The sequence below is a fragment of the Oncorhynchus mykiss genome, chromosome 7 (assembly GCF_013265735.2).
Source record: "Oncorhynchus mykiss isolate Arlee chromosome 7, USDA_OmykA_1.1, whole genome shotgun sequence".
Classification (NCBI taxonomy): Eukaryota; Metazoa; Chordata; class Actinopteri; order Salmoniformes; family Salmonidae; genus Oncorhynchus; species Oncorhynchus mykiss.
Window position 1 is genome coordinate 27,667,996 of NC_048571.1, and position 27,599 is coordinate 27,695,594.

A 27,599-nucleotide genomic window follows, 5' to 3' on the forward strand; every position below is an offset into this window, starting at 1 on the left:
ATACTCACTCATAATGTCCAGGCCCTCCAACATGCAGATACAATTTCATGAGGGGGCAGACAGATAGAACCCCCCCCACACACACACACACACACACACACACGCACACACACACAGAGAGAGTCATGAACTTGCTCACACACAGACAATACACACACACACACACACACACACAGTCATCATGAACATGCACACACACACACACAATCATGAACATACACACAGACACACACAGTCATGCCCACACAAACACACACAGTCATGAATACTCATAACGTTCCATTTATGTCCATTCATGATGTCGATATGTTTCATTAAACATAAAAAGGTTAATTATTCGCCACATGTCTTACAAGCCTGGAAGGGGGGGGGGGGGGTGTTCTACTAAGCTAATGTATGGAATTGTTTTAAGATGGTCTGACCATGGATCATTTAGCTATATGATTTTGAATTTTAGGAACGCTTTGGGTATCTTTTTTATTTTTTATTTGATAAAATATTGAATTTGGTCTTCACTACTGTAGCCCATAGAAACGTACTGAATTACATATTCATAAATGACAAAAAAAGAACAGTAAAAAAAATACATAATAATGAATAAGGTTTTGAAGTGTCTGTCCTATGTCGAGGAGATATAAGAAAGATCAGGATTATTGTTTTTTTGCATACTTCCATTCATTTGTAAGGGTTACCTTCTTACGAGTCCTGTGACACTTTTTGGGGTCGAAAGGGAGAACACCATCATGTCCATGAGAGTCTCATATTTCTATAGAGTGGTCATATTTGTATACCAAACCGTTGGGACGTTACAGTCGTTTTCGTGAGAAGACCGATTTTCGGGATGTCTCATAGTCTGACCAACACCGCTGTAGCTCGGCCACCTTCCACCGCAGATGCGAAAGGCCGACATAGACGGATGTGGTGGATTGAGATGGAACCTATGATCTGTGGTTTAAATTGATTGATTTTGAAGGGGATTTTTTTATTATGTTACTTCGATTGTCACACAGGTCCGTCAAAAGACTCTTAATTATACAAATTTTAAAAAATCAATTGCTAACATGCATTGGTTAAAACTGAAGTCACATTGTCAAAACTCTTCACACAGTCAGCGGAAACAGAAGTGTGTGGACCAAACTTTGAATCATTTTTCATTGCTTTCACACAAAACGCATTCAATGACCACATTCTTCGAAATCCATTAACTTTTTTCTCATTCATACTCCACCCCCTGCAAAACGATATATTTGTAGCACGTGTTTTTCAAATGCTAACACACTGTTTCCAAAACTGTTAAAAACACATTCCAAACAGAATGATGACAAATGTGCATTTCTGCAGTAACCATATTGAAACCTATAGAAAATCTCAGCTGAAAGCCTACCCAAGTGTCCTGTTTTTAGTCTCGTTGCCAAACAGGGTACATACACAGCTATGCATAATGTAATGTACTGTAAAACTGTATATTTACTCTATTTTGGAGAATAATGGAGATGGAAGCCAGGCAATCTGCACATACATTCATCTTTGTGGATGAAGCTGGATTCAACCTGGCAAAAAAAAAACACTGCAGGGGAAGAAATGTGATTGGACAGAGAGCAACCGTAGATGTTCCAGGCCAGAGAGGAGCTAACATCACAATGTGTGCAGCACTGTCCAATGATGGTTTGCTGTTACACAAACCACTCATTGGCCCCTAAAATACAGAGGGGCTCATTTACTTTCTAGATGACCTGCATAATCGACTTGTGCCAGCGGAGGAGAGAGGGGCAAGAAACTCCCTGCCATCGTTGTTGTGTGGGATAATGTGGCATTCCACCACTCTGCTGCAGTCACAGACTGGTTTGCTGCACATCCCAGGATGTCAGTACTATTCCTGCCTCCATTCTCCCCCTTCCTAAACCCCATAGAGTAGTTTTTCTCTGCGTGGTGGAAGGTTTATGACCACCATCCACATGACCATATGTCCTTACTGGATGCCATGAATGCAGGGTGTGGAGACACTTCGCCTGAAGACTGCCAGGGTGTGGAGACACTTCTCCTGAAGACTGCCAGGGTGTGGAGACACTTCTCCTGAAGACTGCCAGGGTGTGGAGACACTTCTCCTGAAGACTGCCAAGGGTTGGATTAGACATCCCAGAATATACTTTCCAAGATGCATCGCCAGAGAAGACATAAGATGTGATGTTGATGAGAACTTGTGGCCAAATGCCGGAGAGAGGGAGAACTAGAACACCCACAGTACTTTACAGTTTGGGTGGTTAGACTATACATGTTGCTGATGTAATTTTTTTTGCAATTATTTTTGCAGCCCTGGAATTTCAGGAATTTGTTTTTTTTAACTTTTTATTTTTCACAAGTAAATTACTATATGCCAAGATATAGAAAAAAACTAAAGGCTACTGAAGCAAATTGATTCATTCTTGTTACATATACTTTAGTACAGTCAATAAAGTGAAACGGTGTTATTCTTATTCTATCATGAAATACTTATTTATGTGAAAAATCGTTCAAACTTCAAAGAAAAAAGTTAATCATTTATGTAATGGTCCCTGTTGTTAGTGTTTTTTAGGTCAGTGTGTTATGGGTGACAATGTATGCTTTCTGAGTGAGAATTGTTGCCAGTGTTATGGTCGAACGAGCTTATTTTGTGATATGTATAAAGTGTTTTGGTGGTTTGAGTGAGTTCTGGAGGTGAGATTAACTGTTCGGCCAAAGTGCATGTTGGCAATGCAGACTGTGTGAAGAGATTTTAAAAAGTGGCTTCAGTATTGACCGATGCTTGTTAGCAATTGAAAAAAAAACTGTAACAGTGAAACCCTGAAATACATTCACTCAGTTATTTCATCTTTATGATTTACCATTCACCATGATGATGTGGTCCAACCACTGAGTAACTTGAATTTCGGCATTACTTATTGTAACTTTACAATAAAAAATACTTACAGTAAAGCTATAATAAACCTTCAGAGCGAAGATATTCTAATGGATGGCTAGATGGATGGGTGGGTGGATGGACTGACTGATCATGTTTACTATCTTTCAAGAGGAAAATATGTCAACAGCTCACAAATGACTTACACGACATACATTATGTGATGTACAGTACCAGTCAAAAGTTTGGACACACCTACTCATTCAAGGGTTTTTCCATATTTAGACTATTTTCTACATTGTAGAATAGTAGTGAAGACATCAAAACTATGAAATGACATACATGGAATCATGTAGTAACCCCAAAAATGTTTTAACAAATCCAAATATATTTTATATTTGAGATTCTATAAAGTAGCCACCCTTTGCCTTGATGACAGCTTTGCACAGCTCTTGGCATTATGTCAACCAGCTTCATGAAGGTAGTCATCTGGAATGCAATTCAATTAACAGGTGTGCCTTAAAAGTTCATTTGCGTTTGAGCCAATCAGTTGTGTTGTGACAAGGTAGGGGTGGTATACAGAAGATAGCCTATTTGGTAAAAGACCAAGTCCATATTATTGCAAGAACAGCTCAAATAAGCAAAGAGAAACAACAGTCCATCATTACTTTAAGACATGAAAGTCAGTCAACGTGGAAAATGTCAAGAACTTTGAAAGTTTCAAGAGCAGTCGCAAGAGCCATCAAACGTTTTGATGAAACTGGCTCTCATGAGGACCACCACAGGAATGGAAGCAAAGTTCATTAAAGTAAACTGCAGCTTAGAATACAGCCCAAATAAATGCTTCACAGAGTTCAAGTAACAGACACATCTCAACATCAACTGTTCAGAGGCGACTGTGTGAATCAGGCCTTCATGGTCGAATTGCTGGAATCAAACCACAACTATAGGGCACAAATGATAGGACCAGACTTGCTTGGGCCAAGAAACACAAACAATGGAAATCTGTCATTGGGTCTGATGAGTCCAAATTTGAGATTTTTGGTTTCAATCGCTGTGTCTTTGTGAGACACAGAGTAAGTGAACGAATGATCTCCGCATGTGTGGTCCCCGCCGTGAAGTATGGAGGAGGATGTGTGATGGTGTGGGAGTGCTTTCCTGGTGACACTGTCTGTGATTTATTTGAATTCAAGGCACACTTAACCAGCATGGCTACCACAGCATTCTGCAGCGATACGCTATCCCATCTGGTTTGCACTAAGTGGGGCAATCATTTGTTTTTCAACAGGACAATGACCAAAACACACCTCCAGGCTGTGTAAGGGCTATTTGGAGAGTGATGAAGTGCTGCATCAGATGACCTGGCTTCCACAATCACCCAACCTCAACACAATTGAGATGGTTTGGGGTGAGTTGGACCGCAGAGTGTAGGAAAAGCAGCCAACAAGTGCTCAGCATATGTGGGAAATCCAAGACTGCTGGAAAAGCATTCCTCATGAAGCTGGTTGAGAGAATACCAAGAGTGTGCAAAGCTGTCATCAAGGCAAATGGTGGCTACTTTGAAGAATCTAAAAACTAAAATATATTTTGATTTGTTTAACACTTTGATGGTTACTACATGATTCCATATGTAATATTTCATAGTTTGATATCTTCACTATTATTCTACAATGTAGAAGATAGTACCAATAAAGAAAATCCCTTTAATGAGTAGGTGTGTCTAATCATTTGACTGGCATTTGGAAAGTTCTCAGACCACTTGACATTTTCCACATTTTGTTATGTTAAAGCCTTATTCTAAAATTGATTAAATTATTTGTTTTTCCCTTCACCAATCTACACGCAATACCCCATAATGACAAAGCAAAAACAGGTTTTTAGAAATGTTGGAATACTTATTTACATAAGTATTCAGATCCTTTACTCAGTACTTTGTTGAAGCATCTTTGTCAGCAATTACAGCCATGAGTCTTCTTGGGTATGATGCTACACGCTTGGCAAACATGTATTTAGGGTGTTTCTCTGATTCTTCTCTGCAGATCTTCTCAAGCTCTGTCAAGTTGGAAGGGGAGCATTGCTGCATGGCTATTTTCAGGTTTCTCCAGAGATGTATGATCGATCGGGTTCAAGTCCGAGCTCTAGCTGGGTCACTCAAGGACATTCAGAGACATGTCCCGAAGCCACTCCTGCATTGTCTTGGCAGTGTGCTTAGGGTCATTGTCCTGTTGGAAGTTGAACCTTCGCCCCAGCCTGAGGTCCTGAGCGCTCGGGAGCAGGTTTTCATCAGGGATCTCTCTGTACTTTGCTCCGTTCATCTTTGCTTCAATCATGACTAGTCTCAAAGTCAATGCCGCTGAAAAACATCCCCACAGCATGATGCTGCCACCACCACGCTTCACCGTAGGGATGGTGCAAGGTTTCCTCCAGATTCATGCCAAAGTGTTCAATCTTGTTTTCATCAGACCAGAGAATCTTGTTTCTCATCTCCGAGAGTCTTTAGGTGTCTTTTTTGTAAACTCCAAGCGAGCTGTCATGTGCCTTTTACTGAGGAGAGGCTTCCAACTGGCCACTCCACCATAAAAGCCTGACTGGTGGAGTGCTGCAGAGATGGTTGTCCTTCTGGAATGTTATCCCATCTCCACAGAGGAACTCTAGAGCTCTGTCAGAGTGACCATTATGTTCCTGGTCACTTGCATGACCACGGCCCTTCTCTCTCGATTGCTCAGATTAGCCGGCCGGCCAGCTCTAGGAAGAGTCTTGGTGTTTCCAAACTTCTTCTATTTAAGAATGGTAGAGGCCACTTTGTTCTTTGGGAACTTCAATGCTGCAGAAATGTTTTGGTACCCTTCCCCAGATCTGGGCCTCAGCACAATCCTCTCTCAGAACTCTACGCTCAATTCCTTTGACCTCATGACTTGTTTTTTTCTCTGACGTGCACTGTCCACTGTGGGACCTTATATAGACAGGTGTGTGCCTTTCTAAATCATGTCCAATCAATTGAATTAGCCACAGTTGGACTCCAATCATGTTGTAGAAACATCTCAAGGATGATCAATGGAAAGAGGATGCACCTGAGCTCAATTTCGCTTCTCATAGCAAATGGGCTGAATATCAAATCAAATAAATCTAATTTTATTTGTCACATTCGCCGACTACAACAGCTGTAGACCTTACAGTGAAATGCCTATTTACAAGCCCTTAACCAACCATGCAGTTCTGAAAAATAAGCGTTAAGTAAAAAAAATAGATTAAACCGGTTAGTCCAGGGTACCGGTACAGAGTCAATGTGCGGGGGCACCGGTTAGTCCAGGGTACCGGTACAGAGTCAATGTGCGGGGGCACCGGTTAGTCCAGGGTACCGGTACAGAGTCAATGTGCGGGGGCACCGGTTAGTCCAGGGTACCGGTACAGAGTCAATGTGCGGGGGCACCGGTTAGTCCAGGGTACCGGTACAGAGTCAATGTGCGGGGGCACCGGTTAGTCCAGGGTACCGGTACAGAGTCAATGTGAGAGTCAATGGCTGCTTTTCCTACACTCTGCGGTCCAACTCACCCCAAACCATCTCAATTGTGTTCAGGTTGGGTGATTGTGGAGGCCAGGTCATCTGATGCAGCACTTCATCACTCTCCAAATAGCCCTTATACATCCTGGAGGTGTGTTTTGGTCATTGTCCTGTCGAAAAACAAATGATTGCCCCACTTAGTGCAAACCAGATGGGATAGCGTATCGCTGCAGAATGCAGTGGTAGCCATGCTGGTTAAGTGTGCCTTGAATTCAAATAAATCACAGACAGTGTCACCAGGAAAGCACTCCCACACCATCACACATCCTCCTCCATACTTCACGGCGGGGACCACACATGCGGAGATCATCCGTTCACTTACTCTGCGTCTCACAAAGACACTTATGTCAAAGACACTAGTCACAAGAGAATCTACCCTTGCTACATCCAATCATTGCATCTTACAACTTCCTGAACTGGTATTATCCCATAACTACTTGTCTTTGAGTCTGACTTTTTCCTTCAAATTTGGGGTGTAGCCATGGGCTCCCCTTTTCCTCCCAACTATGCAAACCTGTATGTGGGACAATTTGAAGAAGCATTCCTTTTTAAAACAGAGACACACCCCTTAGAAAGTAAAATACTTCGCTGGAAGAGATACATAGATGATGTATTTGTGCTCTGGGAAGGAAGTCAGTAGGAACTAAATGAACTCCAAACGCTACTAAACGAGAGCTCTGAATACTTCAAATTCACCATGTAGACTGAAAAGAGAAAGATATCCTACCTGGATTGATGGATTATCAAAGAGAGTGATGCATTCCACACAGACTTATGCACATAGCCCACAGATCGCAATACCTTGCTATCTATGTTTACCGGGGGGCAGGGCTACCGACGTTAAGGCTAATCTGAAGATGGTGCTGGCTAAAGCTAAAACTGGCGAGTGTAGAGAGTATAGAGATATTGTTATCCACGTCGGCACCAACGATGTTAGGATGAAACAGTCAGAGATCACCAAGCGCAACATAGCTTCTGCGTGTAAATCAGCTAGAAAGATGTGTCGGCATCGAGTAATTGTCTCTGGCCCCCTCCCAGTTAGGGGGAGTGATGAGCTCTACAGCAGAGTCTCACAACTCAATCGCTGGTTGAAAACTGTTTTCTGCCCCTCCCAAAAGATAGAATTTGTAGATAATTGGCCCTCTTTCTGGGACTCGCCCACAAACAGGACCAAGCCTGACCTGCTGAGGAGTGACGGACTCCATCCTAGCTGGAGGGGTGCTCTCATTTTATCTACCAACATAGACAGGGCTCTAACTCCTCTAGCTCCACAATGAAATAGGGTGCAGGCCAGGCAGCAGGCTGTTAGCCAGCCTGCCAGCATAGTGGAGTCTGCCACTAGCACAGTCAGTGTAGTCAGCTCAGCTATCACCATTGAGACCGTGTCTGTGCCTCGACCTAGGTTGGGCAAAACTAAACATGGCGGTGTTCGCCTTAGCAATCTCACTAGGATAAAGACCACCTCCATTCCTGTCATTATTGAAAGAGATCATGATACCTCACATCTCAAAATAGGGCTACTTAATGTTAGATCCCTTACTTCAAAGGCAATTATAGTCAATGAACTAATCACTGATCATAATCTTGATGTGATTGGCCTGACTGAAACATGGCTTAAGCCTGATGAATTTACTGTGTTAAATGAGGCCTCACCTCCTGGCTACACTAGTGACCATATCCCCCGTGCATCCCGCAAAGGCGGAGGTGTTGCTAACATTTACGATAGCAAATTTCAATTTACAAAAAAAAAAAATGACGTTTTCGTCTTTTGAGCTTCTAGTCATGAAATCTATGCAGCCTACTCAATCACTTTTTATAGCTACTGTTTACAGGCCTCCTGGGCCATATACAGCGTTCCTCACTGAGTTCCCTGAATTCCTATCGGACCTTGTAGTCATAGCGGATAATATTCTAATCTTTGGTGACTTTAATATTCACATGGAAAAGTCCACAGACCCACTCCAAAAGGCTTTCGGAGCCATCATCGACTCAGTGGGTTTTGTCCAACATGTCTCTGGACCCACTCACTGTCACAGTCATACGCTGGACCTAGTTTTGTCCCATGGAATAAATGTTGTGGATCTTAATGTTTTTCCTCATAATCCTGGACTATCGGACCACCATTTTATTACGTTTGCAATTGCAACAAATAATCTGCTCAGACCCCAACCAAGGATCATCAAAAGTCGTGCTATAAATTCACAGACAACACAAAGATTCCTTGATGTCCTTCCAGACTCCTTCTGCCTACCCAAGGACGCCAGAGGACAAAAATCAGTTAACCACCTAACTGAGGAACTCAACTTAACCTTGCGCAATACCCTAGATGCAGTTGCACCCCTAAAAACTAAAAACATTTCTCATAAGAAACTAGCTCCCTGGTACACAGAAAATACCCGAGCTCTGAAGCAAGCTTCCAGAAAATTGGAACGGAAATGGCGCCACACCAAACTGGAAGTCTTCCGACTAGCTTGGAAAGACAGTACTGTGCAGTACCGAAGAGCCCTTACTGCTGCTCGATCATCCTACTTTTCTAACTTAATTGAGGAAAATAAGAACAATCCGAAATTCCTTTTTGATACTGTCGCAAAGCTAACTAAAAAGCAGCATTCCCCAAGAGAGGATGACTTTCACTTTAGCAGTGATAAATTCATGAACTTCTTTGAGGAAAAGATTATGATTATTAGAAAGCAAATTACGGACTCTTCCTTAAATCTGCGTATTCCTTCAAAGCTCAGTTGTCCTGAGTCTGCACAACTCTGCCAGGACCTAGGATCAAGAGAGACACTCAAGTGTTTTAGTACTATATCTCTTGACACAATGATGAAAATAATCATGGCCTCTAAACCTTCAAGCTGCATACTGGACCCTATTCCAACTAAACTACTGAAAGAGCTGCTTCCTGTGCTTGGCCCTACTATGTTGAACATAATAAACGGCTCTCTATCCACCGGATGTGTACCAAACTCACTAAAAGTGGCAGTAATAAAGCCTCTCTTGAAAAAGCCAAACCTTGACCCAGAAAATATAAAAAACTATCGGCCTATATCGAATCTTCCATTCCTCTCAAAAATTTTAGAAAAGGCTGTTGCGCAACAACTCACTGCCTTCCTGAAGACAAACAATGTATACGAAAGGCTTCAGTCTGGTTTTAGACCCCATCATAGCACTGAGACGGCACTTGTGAAGGTGGTAAATGACATTTTAATGGCATCGGACCGAGGCTCTGCATCTGTCCTCGTGCTCCTAGACCTTAGTGCTGCTTTTGATACCATCGATCACCACATTCTTTTGGAGAGATTGGAAACCCAAATTGGTCTACACGGACAAGTTCTGGCCTGGTTTAGATCTTATCTGTCGGAAAGATATCAGTTTGTCTCTGTGAATGGTCTGTCCTCTGACAAATCAACTGTAAATTTCGGTGTTCCTCAAGGTTCCGTTTTAGGACCACTATTGTTTTCACTATATATTTTACCTCTTGGGGATGTTATTCGAAAACATAATGTTAACTTTCACTGCTATGCAGATGACACACAGCTGTACATTTCAATTAAACATGGTGAAGCCCCAAAATTGCCCTTGCTAGAAGAATGTGTTTCAGACATAAGGAAGTGGATGGCTGCAAACTTTCTACTTTTAAACTCGGACAAAACAGAGATGCTTGTTCTAGGTCCCAAGAAACAAAGAGATCTTCTGTTGAATCTGACAATTAATCTTAATGGTTGTACAGTCGTCTCAAATAAAACTGTGAAGGACCTCGGCGTTACTCTGGACCCTGATCTCTCTTTTGAAGAACATATCAAGACCATTTCAAGGACAGCTTTTTTCCATCTACGTAACATTGCAAAAATCAGGAACTTTCTGTCCAAAAATGATGCAGAAAAATTAATCCATGCTTTTGTCACTTCCAGGTTAGACTACTGCAATGCTCTACTTTCCGGCTACCCGGATAAAGCACTAAATAAACTTCAGTTAGTGCTAAATACGGCTGCTAGAATCCTGACTAGAACCAAAAAATTTGATCATATTACTCCAGTGCTAGCCTCTCTACACTGGCTTCCTGTCAAAGCAAGGGCTGATTTCAAGGTTTTACTGCTAACCTACAAAGCATTACATGGGCTTGCTCCTATCTATCTCTCTGATTTGGTCCTGCCGTACATACCTACACGTACGCTACGGTCACAAGACGCAGGCCTCCTAATTGTCCCTAGAATTTTTAAGCAAACAGCTGGAGGCAGGGCTTTCTCCTATAGAGCTCCATTTTTATGGAACGGTCTGCCTACCCATGTCAGAGACGCAAACTCGGTCTCAACCTTTAAGTCTCTACTGAAGACTCATCTCTTCAGTGGGTCATATGATTGAGTGTAGTCTGGCCCAGGAGTGGGAGGGTGAACGGAAAGGCTCTGGAGCAACGAACCACCCTTGCTGTCTCTGCCTGGCCGGTTCCCCTCTTTCCACTGGGATTCTCTGCCTCTAACCCTATTACAGGGGCTGAGTCACTGGCTTTACTGGGGCTCTCTCATGCCGTCCCTGGAGGAGGTGCGTCACCTGAGTGGGTTGAGTCACTGATGTGGTCATCCTGTCTGGGTTGGCGCCCCCCCCCCCCCCCCCCCCCCCCCTTAAGTTGTGCCGTGGCGGAGGTCTTTGTGGGCTATACTCAGCCTTGTCTCAGGATGGTAAGTTGGTGGTTGAAGATATCCCTCTAGTGGTGTGGGGGCTGTGCTTTGGCAAAGTGGGTGGGGTTATATCCTTCCTGTTTGGCCCTGTCCGGGGGTGTCCTCGGAGTGGGCCACAGTGTCTCCTGACCCCTCCTGTCTCAGCCTCCAGTATTTATGCTGCAGTAGTTTATGTGTCGGGGGGCTAGGGTCAGTTTGTTATATCTGGAGTACTTCTCCTGTCCTATTCGGTGTCCTGTGTGAATCTAAGTGTGCGTTCTCTAATTCTCTCCTTCTCTCTTTCTCTCTCTCGGAGGACCTGAGCCCTAGGACCATGCCCCAGGACTACCTGACATGATGACTCCTTGCTGTCCCCAGTCCACCTGGCTGTGCTGCTGCTCCAGTTTCAACTGTTCTGCCTTATTATTATTCGACCATGCTGATCATTTATGAACATTTGAACATCTTGGCCATGTTCTGTTATAATCTCCACCCGGCACAGCCAGAAGAGGACTGGCCATCCCACATATGCTCTCTCTAATTCTCTCTTTCTTTCTCTCTCTCGGAGGACCTGAGCCCTAGGACCATGCCCCAGGAATACCTGACATGATGACTCCTTGCTGTCCCCAGTCCACCTGACTGTGCTGCTGCTCCAGTTTCAACTATTCTGCCTTATTATTATTCGACCATGCTGGTCATTTATGAACATTTGAACATCTTGACCATGTTTTGTTATAATCTCCACCCGGCACAGCCAGAAGAGGACTGGCCACCCCACATAGCCTGGTTCCTCTCTAGGTTTCTTCCTAGGTTTTGGCCTTTCTAGGGAGTTTTTCCTAGCCACCGTGCTTCTTCACCTGCATTGCTTGCTGTTTGGGGTTTTAGGCTGGGTTTCTGTACAGCACTTTGAGATATCAGCTGATGTACGAAGGGCTATATAAAATAAATTTGATTGATTGATTGATGTGAGGATAGTATGCATCCCCTTCCCCTCAAGAATGGTCTACCATATAGCCAGTTACGCAGGGTTAAACGGTTTTAACAGCAATGCTAAAGAAATGACAGATACATTCAAAATGAGAGGCTACAAGGACAAAACTCTTGACGCGGCAATGATGAAAATATCTCAAAAACCAAGAGCGGAATTACTAAAAACTCAACCAAAAAAGAAAAACAATGCAACCGCCCTTTGTCGTAAGTACACCAAGGGTTCGGAGAAAATGAAAGCAATCCTGAGAAAGCACAGGCATATTCTGCAATCAGACAAGAAAAAAATTGCACACCTCTTCAAGGAACCCCTACTGGTGGTCTATAAGAGTGGTCGTAATATTGGAGATAGCTTGGTGAGATCTGACATGCCCCCTGAGCCCACTCAGACACTCTTGACACATATCCCAAAGGAAACTGCAAATGTGGCTCATGCGCACAGCGTAATAACACCATAGAAACGTCTTTCGTCAGACACCCACATACAGGTCGAAAGATCCCTGTTAGGGGTATCATCTCATGCAAGACCAAGGGAGTAATCTATCTCATCACCTGTTCATGTGGAAAAGCCTATGTAGGACAAATGAAAAGACAATTAAAACAATGCATAGCTGAACACCGCAGCTCAATCAGGTGTAAGAACATTGACTATCCAGTAGCAGCTCACCTTGTTGAAGCTAACCATCCCATCTCCTCCCTCAAATACACAGGCATTGAGCATGTTGCTCTACCAAGGAGAGGAGGTAACATTGAGATCCTACTACTACAAAGAGAGGGTTCCTGGATATCCTATCTAAAAACATTGACCCCTAGTGGTCTGAATATTGACTGTCTTAAAAATAAAAAAAATATTTTTTTACAGCTTATTAGCGTACACCTGATATGTTCCCTCTGTTGATGATGATCATTAGATATTAAGGTTGAACCAACATCACATGTATCAAAAATGAAATACGAAATTATGTGAAATTGAATTAAACAATAATGTATGTTGATGCTAACATGATGTACAATATTCCATTATGTTTCTATATGATAACAATAGCATCATATATTTAATATGCCATATGTGGATGTATTTCAAGGCTTATCTTCAAACTCAGTGCCTCTTTGCTTGACATCGTGGGAAAATCAAAAGAAATCAGCCAATGTAGCCCTCCACAAGTCTGGTTCATCCTTAGGAGCAATTTCCAAATGCCTGAAGGTACCACGTTCATCTGTACAAACAATATTATGCAAGTATAAACACCATGGGACCACGCAGCCGTCATACCGCTCAGGAAGGAGACGTGTTCTGTCTCCTAGAGATGAACGTACTTTGGTGAGAAAAGTGCAAATCAATCCCAGAACAACAGCAAAGGACCTTGTGAAGATGCTGGAGGAAACCGTTACAGAGAAGATCTTTGTTTTAACTATTTTGTCAAACATTTTGTACATCAGTTGTACAATTTGAGTGTGATCGTGGCCTATAAGAGTCAGTAGGCAACTTGATCTCATAGTTTCACTTCGGGATTTGACGTATTTGGATGAACGTCGTTTTTTGACCCATTAATTCCGCGTGGTTACAGGGTTAAAACAGAAACATCTCAAAGGGTTACGTTTAGGTATTAATTCAGAATGGTTAAGGTTAGGGCTATGGTTTGGTGAAAGTATCAAACTAAAGGACGGCATATATCGAAGTCCTCAGGACCTTTTCAAATATCTGAAATTGTTGTGTGTTTCTAGTGACCAGCCTGCAATAGGAGCCATATACTGTGCCTTGCAAAAGTATTCACCCCCTTGGCGTTTTTCCTATTTTGTTGCATTACAACCTGTAATTCAAATACATTTTTATTTGGATTTCATGTAATGGACATACACAAAATAGACCAAATTGGTTAAGTGAAATGAAAGAATTACTTGTTTAACTTTTTTTTTAAATGGAAAAGTGGTGCGTGAAGCCCCAACGTAAAGTAAGATCTGGTGCAAACAATTACCTTTAGAAGACACATAATTAGTTACATTGCACACAGGTGGACTTTATTTAAGTGTCATATAATCTGTCACATGATCTCAGTATATACACCTGTATATACACCTGTTCTGAAAGGCCCCAGAGTCTGCAACACCACTAAGCAAGGGGCATTATGAAGACCAAGGAGCTTTCCAAACAGGTCAGGGAAACAGTTGTGGAGAGTACAGATCAGGGTTGGGTTATAAAAAAATATCCTCAACTTTGAGCATCCCACGGAGCACCATTAAATCCATTATTAAAAGATGGAAAGAATATGGCACCACAACAAACCTGCCAAGAGAGGGCCGCCTACCAAAAACTCACAGACCAGACAAGGATCTGCAATTTGCATCCTGTACCACAAACTCAAAAAAGTTCTGGGACACTGTAAAGTCCATGGAGAATAAGAGCAGCTCCCAGCTGCCCACTGCACTGAGGCTAGGAAACTCTGTCACCACAGTGAATTTCAATAAGCATTTTTCTAAGGCTGGCCATGCTTTCCACCTGGCTACCCCTACCCCGGTCAACTGCCCGGCACCCCCCACAGCAACCCGCCCAAGCCCCCACCATTTCTCTTTCACCCAAATCCAGATAGCTGATGTTCTGAAAGAGCTGCAAAATCTGGACCCCTACAAATCAGCCGGACTAGACAATCTGAACCCTCTCTTGTTCTCAACTTTCCTACCTGGCTAAATAAAGGTGAAAAAAAAAATATTTAAAAAGGAGGGCATTAGAGAGGCAACAAAGAGACCAAAGATAACCCTGAAGGAGCTGCAAAGCTCCACAGCAGAGATTGGAGTATCTGTCCATAGGACCACTTTAAGCTGTACAATCCACAGAGATGGGCTTCGCGGAAGAGTGGCCAGAAAAGAATAAGCAAACATGTTTGGTGTTCGCCAAAAGGCATGTGGGAGACTCCCCAAACATATGGAAGAAGGTACTCTGGTCAGATGTGACTAAAATTGAGCTTTTTGGCCATCAAGGAAAACGCTATGTCTGGCGCAAACCCAACACTTCGAATCACCCCAAGAATACCATCCCCATAGTGAATCATGATAGTGGCAGCATCATGCTGTGGGGATGTGTTTCATCGCCAGGGACTGGGAAACCGGTCAGAATTAAAGGAATGATGGATGGTGCTAAATACAGGGAATATTTAAGGGAAACCTGTTTCAGTCTTCCAGAGATTTGAGACTGGGACGGAGGTTTACCTTCCAGCAGGACAATGACCCTAAGCATACTGCTAAAGCAACACTTGAGTGGTTTAAGGTGAAACATGTAAATGTCTTACAATGGCCTAGTCAAAGCCCAGACCTCAATCCAATTGAGAATCTGTGGTATGACTTAAAGATTGCTGTACACTAGCAGAACCCATCCAACTTGAAGGAGCTGGAGCAGTTTTGCCTTGAAGAATGGGCAAAAATATCAGTGGCTAGATGTGCCAAGCTTATAGAGACATACCCCAGGAGAAAGTATTAACTTGGGGGGTGAATAGTTATGCACGCTCAAGTTTTCAGTTTTTTAGTCTTATTTCTTGTTTGTTTCACAACAAAAAATATTTTGCATCTTCAAAGTGGTAGACATGTTGTGCAAATCAAATGATACAAACCCCCCAAAAATCTATTTTAATTCCAGGAAGTAAGGCAACAAAATAGGAAAAATGCCAAGGAGGTTAATATTTTCGCAAGTAGAAAGCGATGGGTTGGAAGAAGTCTACATCACCAACCCATAAAGTAAAATGTAACATTCATATATGGCCAGCTATGTAAACTTTAACACTGATTTATCCTGCAATAGATGTCGTTCAATTGGTAACATAGATGTTTGTCTTCTTCTAATGCCTCTAAAAGGGAAAGTAATCTAAAAGTAATGGAATGTAATCAGATTATGTTACTGAGTTTGGGTAATCCAAAAGTTACATTGGTAACTAGTAACTGTAACGGATTACATTTAGAAAGTAACCTACCCAACCCTGATTGTACATGACCTGTTTGTCTGACAAGGGAGGGAATCCAGAGGGATCACTCACTCACTTGTGGTGAGGGAAGGATGACTCATAGTAATGGCTGATACCATTCCATTAATTCTGTTCCAGCCACTACTTAAACACACACATACACATGCACACACACACAGACACACACCCACAAGCGCCATGCTCTACCAACTGAGCCACAAGTATCTACAGTATGTCCAGATGTTTCCATACAAATCTCTGAAGAGTGACCTCTCTTTGAACCTGCCCCTTGTGACAGCAGTCAATTGGCCAACAGAACACACTGCATCAGGCACGCTATATTGTGACACATAGCGACTCTAGCCTGGTCCCAGATCTATTTGTGCTATCTTGTCAACTCCTATTCTGATTGTCACACCAAACATTGACAATAGGAATTGGCAAGCCAGCACAAACAGATATAGGACCAGCCTTACATTGTGAATCTATGGCAAAAGCATGTAGTCTATGGCAAAAGCATGTAAAGATAGAAACAACACAAAAATCACCCTATTCCCTACTTAGTGCACTACTTTTGAGGGCTCTGATCAAAAGCAGTGCACTATATAGGGAATAGGATGCCATTTGGAATGCAAGCATGATTGTTGAGGTTGGAATAACTGTTCCAATACTGAAGCTCTGTAATACTTTACAGTAATTGGACAGTGAGATATATGCCGAAGTTAATAAAGGGTGTGTGACCGTGCTAACACCTCTGAGTTCATATACACACCACTGGGACAAGACTCCCTGTCCATGTCTCATCAATGAGAGAGAGAGAAACACACCCTTTACACTTTAAACCGGATAAGTTCTGGCTACTCAAACATGTGCTATTTTTTTTTTAAAGTGTTTTGTGTAACAATTTTTTAAACGTATTGTGTACATAATGTTGCTGCTACCGTCTCTTATGACCGAAAATAACTTCTGGACATCAAAACAGCGATTACTCACCGTGGACTGGAAGAAACTTTTTCCTTTAACGAGTCCGACGAGAAGGATATCCTGCTTTCACTGGAACCGGCCCAGGTACCTGCCTTTTGCGTGAAGAAAAGATGCAGGACAAGGGGCCGCAGATCGGGCTGCCTTCTGAGAATCCGTAGGCGAGTAAACTCCCACTGACATCCGTTTTTCTTGCTAGCGTGCAATCATTGGAAAATAAAATTGATGACCTACGATTAAGATTATCCTACCAATGGGACATCAAAAACTGTAACATCTTATGTTTCATCGAGACGTGGCTGAACGACGATATGGACAACGTAGAGCTAGCAGGATTTTTCATGCACCGGCAGAACAGAAACGCTACCTCTGGAAAGACGAGGGGTGGGGGTGTGTGTCTATTTGTCAATAACAGCTGGTGCACGATGTCTAATATTAAAGAAGTCTTGAGGTATTGCTGGCCTGAGGTAAAGTAACTTTATGATAAGCTATAGACCACACTATCTACCAAGATAGTTCTAATCGTAGCCATCTATTTACCACCACAGAATGAATCTGTCACTAAGACTGCTCTCAACCAACTCTGTAAGGCCATAAGCAAAGAAGAAAATGCTCACCCAGAAACGGCACTCCTAGTGGGGGAAGGGGACTTTTATGCAGGAAAACTTAAATCAGTTTTACCAAATTTTTACCAGCATGTCACATGCAACCAGAGAAAAATAAATCCTAGACCACCTTTACTCCACACACAGAGATGCACACAAAGCTCTCCCCTACCTTCCATTTGGCACATCTGACCATAATTATATCTTCCTGATTCCTGCTTACAAGCAAAAACTAAAGCAGGAAGTACCAGTGACTCGCTCAACACGGAAGTGGTCAGATGACGCGGATAATGGGCTACAGGACCATTTTGCTAGCACAGACAGGAATATGTTCCGGATTTCATCCAATGGCATTGGCTTCATCAATAACTGCATTGACGACGTTGTCCCCACAGTGACTGTACGTACATATCTCAACCAGAAGCCATGGATTACAGGCAACATCCTCATCGAGCTAAAGGCAAGAGCTGCTGCTTTCAAGGAGCGGGAGACTAATCCGTACACTTATAAGAAATCCTACTATGCCCTCAGATGACCCATCAAACAAGCAAAGCATCAACACAGGATAAAGATTGAATACTACTACACCGGCTCTGACGCTCATCACATGTGGCAGGGCTTGAAAACTATAACGGACTTCGAGGCAAGCAACACTGAAGCATGCATGAGAGCACCAGCTGTTTTGGATGACTGTGTGATAACGCTTTCGGTAGCTGATGTGAACAAAATCTTTTAATAGGTCAACATTCACAAAGCCGCTGGGCGAGATGGATTACCAGGATGTGTACTCAAAGCATGTGCGGACCAACTGTCAAGTAACTTCACTGACATTTTCAAACTGTCCCTGACCGAGTCTGTAATACCTACATGTTTCAAGCAGACCACCATAGTCCCTGTGCCCAAGGAAGCAAAGGTAACCTGCCTACATGAATACCACCCCGTGGCACTCACGTCAATAGCCATGAAGTGCTTTGATAGGCAGGTCATGGCTCACATCAACAGCATCCTCCCATCATTAAGTTTGCTGATGACACAACAGTGGTAGGCCTGATCACTGACAACTATGAGACGGCCTATAGGGAGGAGGTCAGAGAACTGGCAGTGTGATGCCAGGACAACAACCTCTCTCTGTGTGAGCAAGACAAAGGTGCTGATCGTGGACTACAGGAAAAGGTGGGCCCAACAGGCCCCCATTAACATCGACGGGGCTGTAGTGGAGTGGGTCGAGAGTTTCAACTTCCTTGGTTTCCACATCCCCAATGAACTATCATGGTCCAAACATGCCAAACCTTTCCCCCTCAGGAGACTGAAAATATTTGGCATGGGTCCCCAGATCATCAAAAGGTTCTACAGCTGCACCGTCGAGAGCATCCTGACCGGTTGCATCACCGCCTGGTATGGCAACTGCTCGGCATCTGACTATAAGGCGCTACAGAGGGTAGTGAGAACGGCCCGATACATCACTGGGGCCAAGCTTCCTGCCATCCAGGACCTATATAATAGGCGGTGTCAGAGCAAAGCCCATAAAATTGTCAGAGACTCCAGTTACCCAAGTTATAGAAATGTTTTTTCTGCTACCGCACGGCAAGCGGTACCAGAGCACCAAGGGTACCAAGTCTAGGACCAAATGACTCCTCAACAGGTTCTACCCCCAAGCCATAAGATTGCTGAACAATGAATAAAATAGCCACAAGACAATTTACATTGAATATGCATATATAATAAACACTGTTTATTATCTATGCAAAGTCACTTCACCCCCACCTACATGTACAAATTACCTCAACTAACTTGTACCCCACACACTGACTCAATACCCTGCCCCCTGTATATAGCCTCGATATTGTGTTACTTTTTATTATTACTTTTTATTTTAGTCTACTTAGTAAATATTTTCTTCTCTTCTTGAACTTTACTGTTGGTGAAGGGCTTGTATTGTAAGTAAGCATTTCACAGTAAAGTCTACACTTGTTGTAGTCGACAAATACAGTTTGATTTGATTTTAACAATTTCCCAGTGTGCCTTGCCTTTTTTTGATCCATTTGTATAGTTTCCACCCATGACTGTATTTGTTAGTGACTGAGACATGGTTGTTGAATTCATCAATTTTCAGTCCTTTGGACTTCCCCAAGTGAGTTCCTAGGTGAATATTATCATTGTAATTGAACCACTACATATATCAGAAGGCCTTATATAGTGGCCTTAAACTCATAGTTTACAAGTAGGGTTGCAAACTTTCGCAAACATTTTTCCAGTAATCTTCCAACCAGGATTTCTGGAAAACCTTGGAAATTTACTAGAATTTTGAAACACTAACTGTAAATGACATTATTCTGGCTTGCAAAGTGATGTGTAATTCCTATTGGAATCTAGCCTGTATTCATCTATCCAACAGTTACGAATTGTATTCACCTGCAACCTGCAATCATAATGACTGCTAGGGTTAAGAACCATTTCCCTTATCGATGCAAAAATTCAATGATTGAATCAATCAATCAATGTACATGCATAAACACAGATATTAAAAACAATTCCAAAAAATCTACCTGCAGTAGAGTATGCTGGGAAAAAAAGTGAATTTGTTATCATACTGTATCTTTAAAAAAATATATATTAGTGTGACTTCTCATTTAGTTTTGAGTCAGTGCCATATTAACATTTTTAAGTGATAATGACTTTTCATTGACTTTGAGTACAACTTACTAGATGTATTTGAGTTAAAAATGCTTTGGGTTTTAGAGTGATGTCCTCAACATCCATCATCTGCCTGTCAAAACTAGGGATGAAGGTAGTACTGGAGGAGAGGTTGAGACAGCATGAGAGAGAAAAAGAGGATGAAATTCAAAATACATTATTTTTTTTTTACAAATTAACTGTAAATACTGATAAGAGAGAACTAATCTTAACCAACATTTGGTAGTGATGGAGATGTCCCTTGATAATTATCAAACAAATATGAGCATGTAGGCCAATGTTTTGGTTGTGTTACCTCATCATTGTCGAACCACAGTAAGCTCCACAAGGACGAAAGCATCCTGCCAAAAGTAACCTGCCAAAATCATCATAAAATAGTGTGGCTGTTACTGCATCCTCATCACAGTGATTCCTGGCCTATTGGTGGGAGGCTGGGAGCTGTCTTTTCAGCACCACACACACACACACACACACACACTATTATCATGACTCATATGTCGGCTTTACAGACACCTGTTTTCATAGAGCACTTCAGGTGGTGCCCCATTTCCCCCACCCCCCAATTCTAGCCTTAACCATTAGTGGGGGAAATGTGAAACTGACCCAAGATCAGTGTCTAGTAGCAACTCGATCCCACACTGTGCCCCCCCCCCCCCCCCCCCCCCCCCCCCCCCCCCCCCCCCCCCCCCCCCCCTGTGTGGCTTTGGATATCATGTAGACTAGGCCTATCTAATCTACTGGTGCATCATCAGTATAAAGAGCATTACACTTCAACAGTCAACCAACAACAATATAGGCCTACTTTACGATTTCCACAATGCTGATACGATTTCCACAATGCTGAATAAAACATTTTGAATCAATCTCCCTCTGTTGTGTTGATCATTCACGTTAATTAATAAGATGAGGTGCGCTACTGTAGCCTATGTGTGTATACAGAATCATAGTCATATTCAAGCAAATGCATTTATTTAATTGATGATTTATCATGATTTGTTTGTTTGTTGTCACTGACTGGTTCATGAATACTGACCGCCTGGCTGCCATTCGCTTGGAGCGTCGCCTTTCTATAGATGGATCTCAGCACCATGGACAGCTCTCACACACGTCCATGGTGGCTGTCTGGCTGTCGACTATTAAAAAAATAAGATTAAAACTAAACAACAATTCTATACTGAAACTCTAAAGGCACAGGAAATCTCACACCAAAAACCTCGAATGCACTATAAACGATGTTTTCCAAGCAGGCTACTCGTGAATGTTGCATACAATTACCGAATAGAGATGGCAAGGGCACACTGAAACATAGACCTCTATTTTAATGGCTCTTGACCAACCAGTCGGTGAAGTGTAAAACAATACTACAGGTTCGGAGCTTCCTCCAGGCCACATAGTCATATTTGAGGTATAAATTATGTGATAAAAAGAGAGCAGCTGTCGTAATTCTGTGTCAACGCCATTGTCGAGTTTACGACTGATAAGACTGCCCTGGGCTACATACAGCAGGCGAATAACGAGCTGTGCCAAATGCGACGGGGGGAAAGGCCCTTCCAGCGGATTAGGAATGGAAGCCACCGGTGCCCTGTTAACGTTATTGAAATGTACTCAATGTGGAGTGGAGTGGAGTGGCCATGGCGGAACACCTGGCACCGAGTGGCCGCTACACCGCATGCGCAGCTCAATACTGAAAAAAGACCACCACCTGCGTGTGGTGCGGTGCGGGATGATGCATGAATAGGAAAATAGTAGTAGCTATTGTAGTCTTTGCCATATACTAGCCTAGCACAAAATAAAATATCTAAATCAATATTTTACAGAAATAATTAACATGTAAATCTGGCTGATATTTGCTTGGAAATAATAGCCTATTTCTAGTGATATTGTGGAGCCTGTGGAAGGAAAGTTAGGACACCTCAAGGCCTTGCCCTTTTTCCATTCCACAACCGATTTAAAACTCCTCAATTGTGGAAAAAACAACCAAAGACACACATGCAAGACCTTAGACTATAAGGCCATATGCTTCTCATCCTGTTTGAGCCTTCTGGTAAGAAAGCAGAGGATCTCCTTGAATCTGACATCCGTTACCATGACGATTGACGACTGTATGAGACCAAACTGCATCTATTTAGGCAAAACCAACAGATTGGGGGACGATCCCCGTCAGCCTACCTTACATTCATCCATGCATGTTCTCACTGAATATGCATCCGTTTCATATTTCTGAGTCATAAGCTCAAATTCCTCATATTTCTCCAGGGCGTGTTGGTCGTAGCGCTGGTACGCCTGGACGCACAGGCTGCACCTCGCCACATCGCCATCAATAATCGCGTCAAGACTGCAGTTCAAATTGTCCGGACTCGTAGACCCGTAAAACAAATCCAAAAGAGAATAAGAATTACAAAAGGAAAGGTACAAATCACTTATATTTACAGTCCGGGTCCCTTCTTTTCCCGAAAGGTCCTTGCACAAATGGTCGGCGTCATCAAAAGTAAAGCAGTTTTTAGATAAACTATCGCGAAGGCAAGTTTCAAGTCGCCACAAAGGTTTGGTAGAATTCCCTACAAAAATAGCATATTCGTTTTCTCGGAGGCTGCTGTGTGCTAAATGGAGGTTGGATGATGGGATTGGGTTTGCAGATGGGTAAACTCCCATGTCCGTCAATGCAAACTTATCACGGGTCCTTGTCAATTTCGCCTCGGCGCAGAACCATAAGTGATCAGAGAGCAGAATGGTTACAAACAAGAGTGAAGCCAAGGACAGTCGCCATCTCTGGGCCCGCTCTGAGTCGGTGAATGGCTTTTCGTTCTCGCGGGGTTCTAGCCAGATTTTGAAGCCGTCTTCTTGCTGCAGACACGTCCAAGCACCCCTGGTCATATTTTGGTAACGCGCTTCTTCAACGGCCGACTCCACCGTGGGGGTTTCTCTGCCACAACATGCATTGACTTGGGGTCTAATTTGCGTTTTTCACCTCTTAAATGTTGTGTCGTGGGTGGTGCTGCTGGTTTACCTCCGCGATTATCTGTAATTCACATTCAATTAATGTGTTGGAGGAGATTAAGCCGTGATTTGATGGGGCCGCGTTCTCCATGGCTCTCCGATGAAGATGCTAGTTTTCTGTTGCAACATGTCTCGCTTCCCCCTCCTCTGCTCTAGCCTGCGCTCAGCACTGGTCCTTTGTGTAGACCCGTTTTACGGCAACCTGCATTTACGTTCGCCTTGAATCCGCCGGTGGTGGCTCTCGGATGAGGGCCGGGTTCTATGTCAGCCCAGTGATTTTCGCTTACGTGTCTGCTAGGCGGCAAAGTGCCAGAGATGTTGTCTTTTGATGTCCACTGTCATCTCGGTCCTGGGTTAGTTGTCGCCATCGTGTTCTTCTTGGAACACTTTTTGGAGGTGCTGTGTCGCGCGCGACATCTTTAGAGTTGCGACCGTTCCATTCTGACGCACCTGAATGGTCTGTTTTCAGAAGGTGCAGGATCAGTAGCCATCCAGCTACTCTGAAAGCTAAAACAGAGTCTAGAAAATAGTGAGGACTCGAGAGACAGGAGAGTCAGCTCAACAAGTAGCCTAATGGATGACAAAATAGAATATGAAATATTTAACCTCAGTCACAAAACGGAATGGTTTCATTTCTGTATGCGTTCCCTCACTAGTGGAATTTAATGCAAAAAATAAAATTAACGATTCAAACTTTGCAACTGGTGTAAAGGCTTAGTTGATGTGACCCATAGGGGTTGATGTGTGATCTGTATGTATGCATTATTACCGAATTATTACCGAATTATGGCCATGTAAATACTTCCATCAAGGTCTAAAGGAAGAAAAATACACAGACTCCTTTCATTTGCTTTGTCATGTTCATCAGGTGCACCTCATTATACAATCATCATAACAACATAACATTTAATCATGGCATAAAACATCCAGGTTGTTGTCATGTTCTAGCACAAAGATAGAACACAATCAATCATTCAGGGTGATATGGGTTCAGGATTGTATCCAAGGCAACTGATCATGTATTGTGCGGTTTGTTTGGCTGTGGACCTGTTTTTTCAGTGACATGGTGTTTGTTTTTGTGTTGGTTTGTTTCTCTTTTATCCCACAGGCTTATCTTTCAGCAGTCCTTCAAAGACATCACTAGTGTAGCCTAAACACTACAATAAAACCAAAGATACAATTGAAATACACCATTTTAAAACCAAAACAAATGTTTTTCTTTCTCATTTACACAGTTAAATAACTGAAACTCCAGAATGGTGTAGGTTGCATAAAATGGGTGAATAGCTAGATGAGCTTTGGTAAAGATTCCTGGAAACAAATCTCCTTGAACTAATTTCAGCACCAGGTGCTGTCCACCAATGCACTCGCTCTCTTCTCTCCTGTAGAATACTTCTTAGTTCCTTCTCTATTCTCCACACAAATTAGTTTCAAATTTCATTCATAAATGCTTTTTTTTGTTTTTTGTAAATACCCAGTTGACACAAAGTAAAGCATGAGAGAAGATCAGTGGAAAGAAACAACCCGTCATGCATTTGGTAGTCTTCCGCATCACTTTCTGTCCTAGACATTGATGACTGCAATCTATAGGCAATTTACCACAGACCATAAACTGAACTGAGGTCAGGGGTCATATTTATAAAGCATCTCAGAGTGGGAATGCTGATCTAGGATCAGGTCCCCCTTGTTCATGTGATTTTATTCATTATGATCAAAAGTTAAAACTGAAGCTGTATCAGCACTCCTACTATGAGATGCTTTAAGAATATGGGACCAGTTGTCTGAGAGCTAGCTGGTCTGAGAGCTATGCTTTAAACCGTAGACTGTAGTGTAGAGGATGCAGACAAATAAGCTGATCAGAAGTTTGCTGTAGAGGCAAAAGAGCAAAAAAATATGTTTCTGTCTGTCTTATTGAATTTCCTTCTTTTATAACTCTCTCCCTCTCACATACAAACACACAAACATAGGCAAACATAGATGCATTCTGGGAAACAATTATTGATATTATAGCATGCACATATACACACACACACACTATGGAATAGACAGACAGGCTACTATTTCATTGCTTATGAGAAACACTACACTGCTATTGGTAGTTTGCTGTGTGGTGTCTTTTTGAGATATCATGTACTGTTGTCCGATCATTTTTGCTACCTTGTCTTTTTTTTTTTATCTCATTAAAAACATCCTCAATTCTTAAGTTTCAGTTCTGAATCAAGTATAGGGTATACTGGGGGGAAATGTATCCTAATGATCAAGCTTTTGGTGGCGTTCCCCCCAACTACATTGCAGGCATTGCATTGCATCAACTAATGATTGTGCTCCACGTTATTGACTGCACAGTTGAGCATCAGATTGCTATATCATATGATATGGTTAGCTGATATGTTAAAGTTGAATGGCGCGGGAGGAGATGGCTGCCGTTTTACAGGCTCTTAACCAATTGTGCTATTGTGTGTGTTTTTTTGCGTTATTTGTAACTTATTTTGTACATAATGTTTCTGCCACCGTCTGCCACTTATGACCGAAAAGAGCTTCTGGCTATCAGGACAGCAATTTCTCAGATCGTACTGGACTGCTGTTTCCTGAAGTCCACGATCATCTCCTTTGTTTTGCTGACGTTGAGTGAGAGGTTATTTTCTTGACACCACACTCCGAGGGCCCTCTCCTCCTCACTGTAGGCTGTCTCGTCGTTGTTGGTAATCAGGCCTACCACTGTATTGTCATCTGCAAACTTGATGATTGAGTTGGAAGCATGCATGGCCATGCAGTCATGGGTGAACAGGGAGTACAGGAGAGGGCTGAGAATGCACCCTTGTGGGGCCCCAGTGTTGAGGATCAGTGGGGTGGAGATGTTGTTTCCTACCTTCACCACCTGGGGGGCGGCCCGTCAAAGTCCAGGACCCAGTTGTACAGGTTGGGGTCGAGACCCAGGAACTCAAGCTTAATGACGAGTTTGGGGGGTACCATGGTGTTAAATGCTGAGCTGTAGTCAATGAACAGCATTCTTACATAGGTATTCCTCTTGTCCAGATGGGACAGGGCAGTGTGCAGTGTGATGGCGATAGCATCGTCAGTGGACCTATTGGGCCGGTAATCAAATTGGATTGGGTCTAGGGTATCAGGTAGGGTGGAGGCGATATGGTCCTTGACTAGTCACTCAAAGCACTTCACGATGACAGGAGTGCAATAGGGCGATTTAGTTCAGTTACCATAGCTTTCTTGGGAACAGGAACAATGGTGGCCATCTTGAAGCATGTGGGGACAGCAGACTGGTATAGGGATTGTTTGAATATGTCCGTAAACACACCAGCCAGCTGGTCTGTGCGTGCTCTGAGGACGTGGCTAGGAATGCCGTCTGGCCCGGCATTCTTGCGAGGGTTAACACGTTTACATTTTTTACTCACATTGGCCACGTAGAAGGAGAGCCCACAGGCTTTGGTAGCGGGCCGTGTCAGTGGCACTGTATTGTCCTCAAAGCGAGCAAAGAAGTTGTTATTTTGTCTGGGAGCAAGACGTCGGTATCTGCGACAGGGCTGGTTTTCTTTTTGTAATCCATGATTGACTGTAGACACTGCCATATGCGTCTTGTGTTTGAGCCGTTGAATTGCAACTCTACTTTGTCTCTATACTGACGCTTTGCTTATTTGATTGCCTTGCGGAGGGAATAGCTGTCACGTTCTGACCTTAATTCCTTTGTATTGCCTTTTGTTTTAGTATGGTCAGGGCGTGAGTTGGGTGGGTTGTCTATGTTAGTTTGTCTATGATTTTCTATTTCTGTGTTTGCCCTGGTATGGTTCTCAATCAGAGGCAGCTGTCAATTGTTGTCCCTGATTGAGAACCATATTTAAGTAGCCTGTTTTCCATTGTGTTTTGTGGGTGGTTATTTTCTGTTTAGTGTTGTACCTTACAGGACTGTTCGTTGGTTGTTTTCAGTGTTCATTAAAATATTTAAAATGTGGACACTTACCACGCTGCACCGACAACCGTTACAATAGCTGTACTGTTTGTATTCGGTCATATTTCCGGTCACCTTGCCATGATTAAAAGCGGTGGTTAAAAGCGGTGGCACTGAAAGTGCGAATGCTGCCATCAATCCACAGTTTCTGGTTAGGGAAGGTTTTAATGGTCACAGAGGGAACGATATCTCCGATGCACTTGCTAATAAACTCACTCACCGAGTCAGCGTATACATCAATGTTATTGTCTGAGGCTATCCGGAACATATCCGGAACATATCTCAGACCAAACCCATAGAATAGACCATAGAAATAGAATGGAATACCATGC

General features: G+C 42.9%; 1 protein-coding gene across 1 annotated transcript in view; it reads right to left on the minus strand.

Moving 5' to 3' along the window:
• Positions 1 to 23,757, minus strand: part of fam155a (family with sequence similarity 155 member A) — a 70,047-nt gene extending 46,290 nt beyond the window's left edge. The window contains exon 1 of the mRNA XM_021608979.2: positions 22,479 to 23,757. Within this exon, the coding sequence (XP_021464654.2) occupies positions 22,479 to 23,183 (705 nt within the window). The 5' untranslated portion in view covers positions 23,184 to 23,757. The remainder of the gene's footprint in view (positions 1 to 22,478) is intronic.
• Positions 23,758 to 27,599: the final 3,842 nt, after the last annotated feature.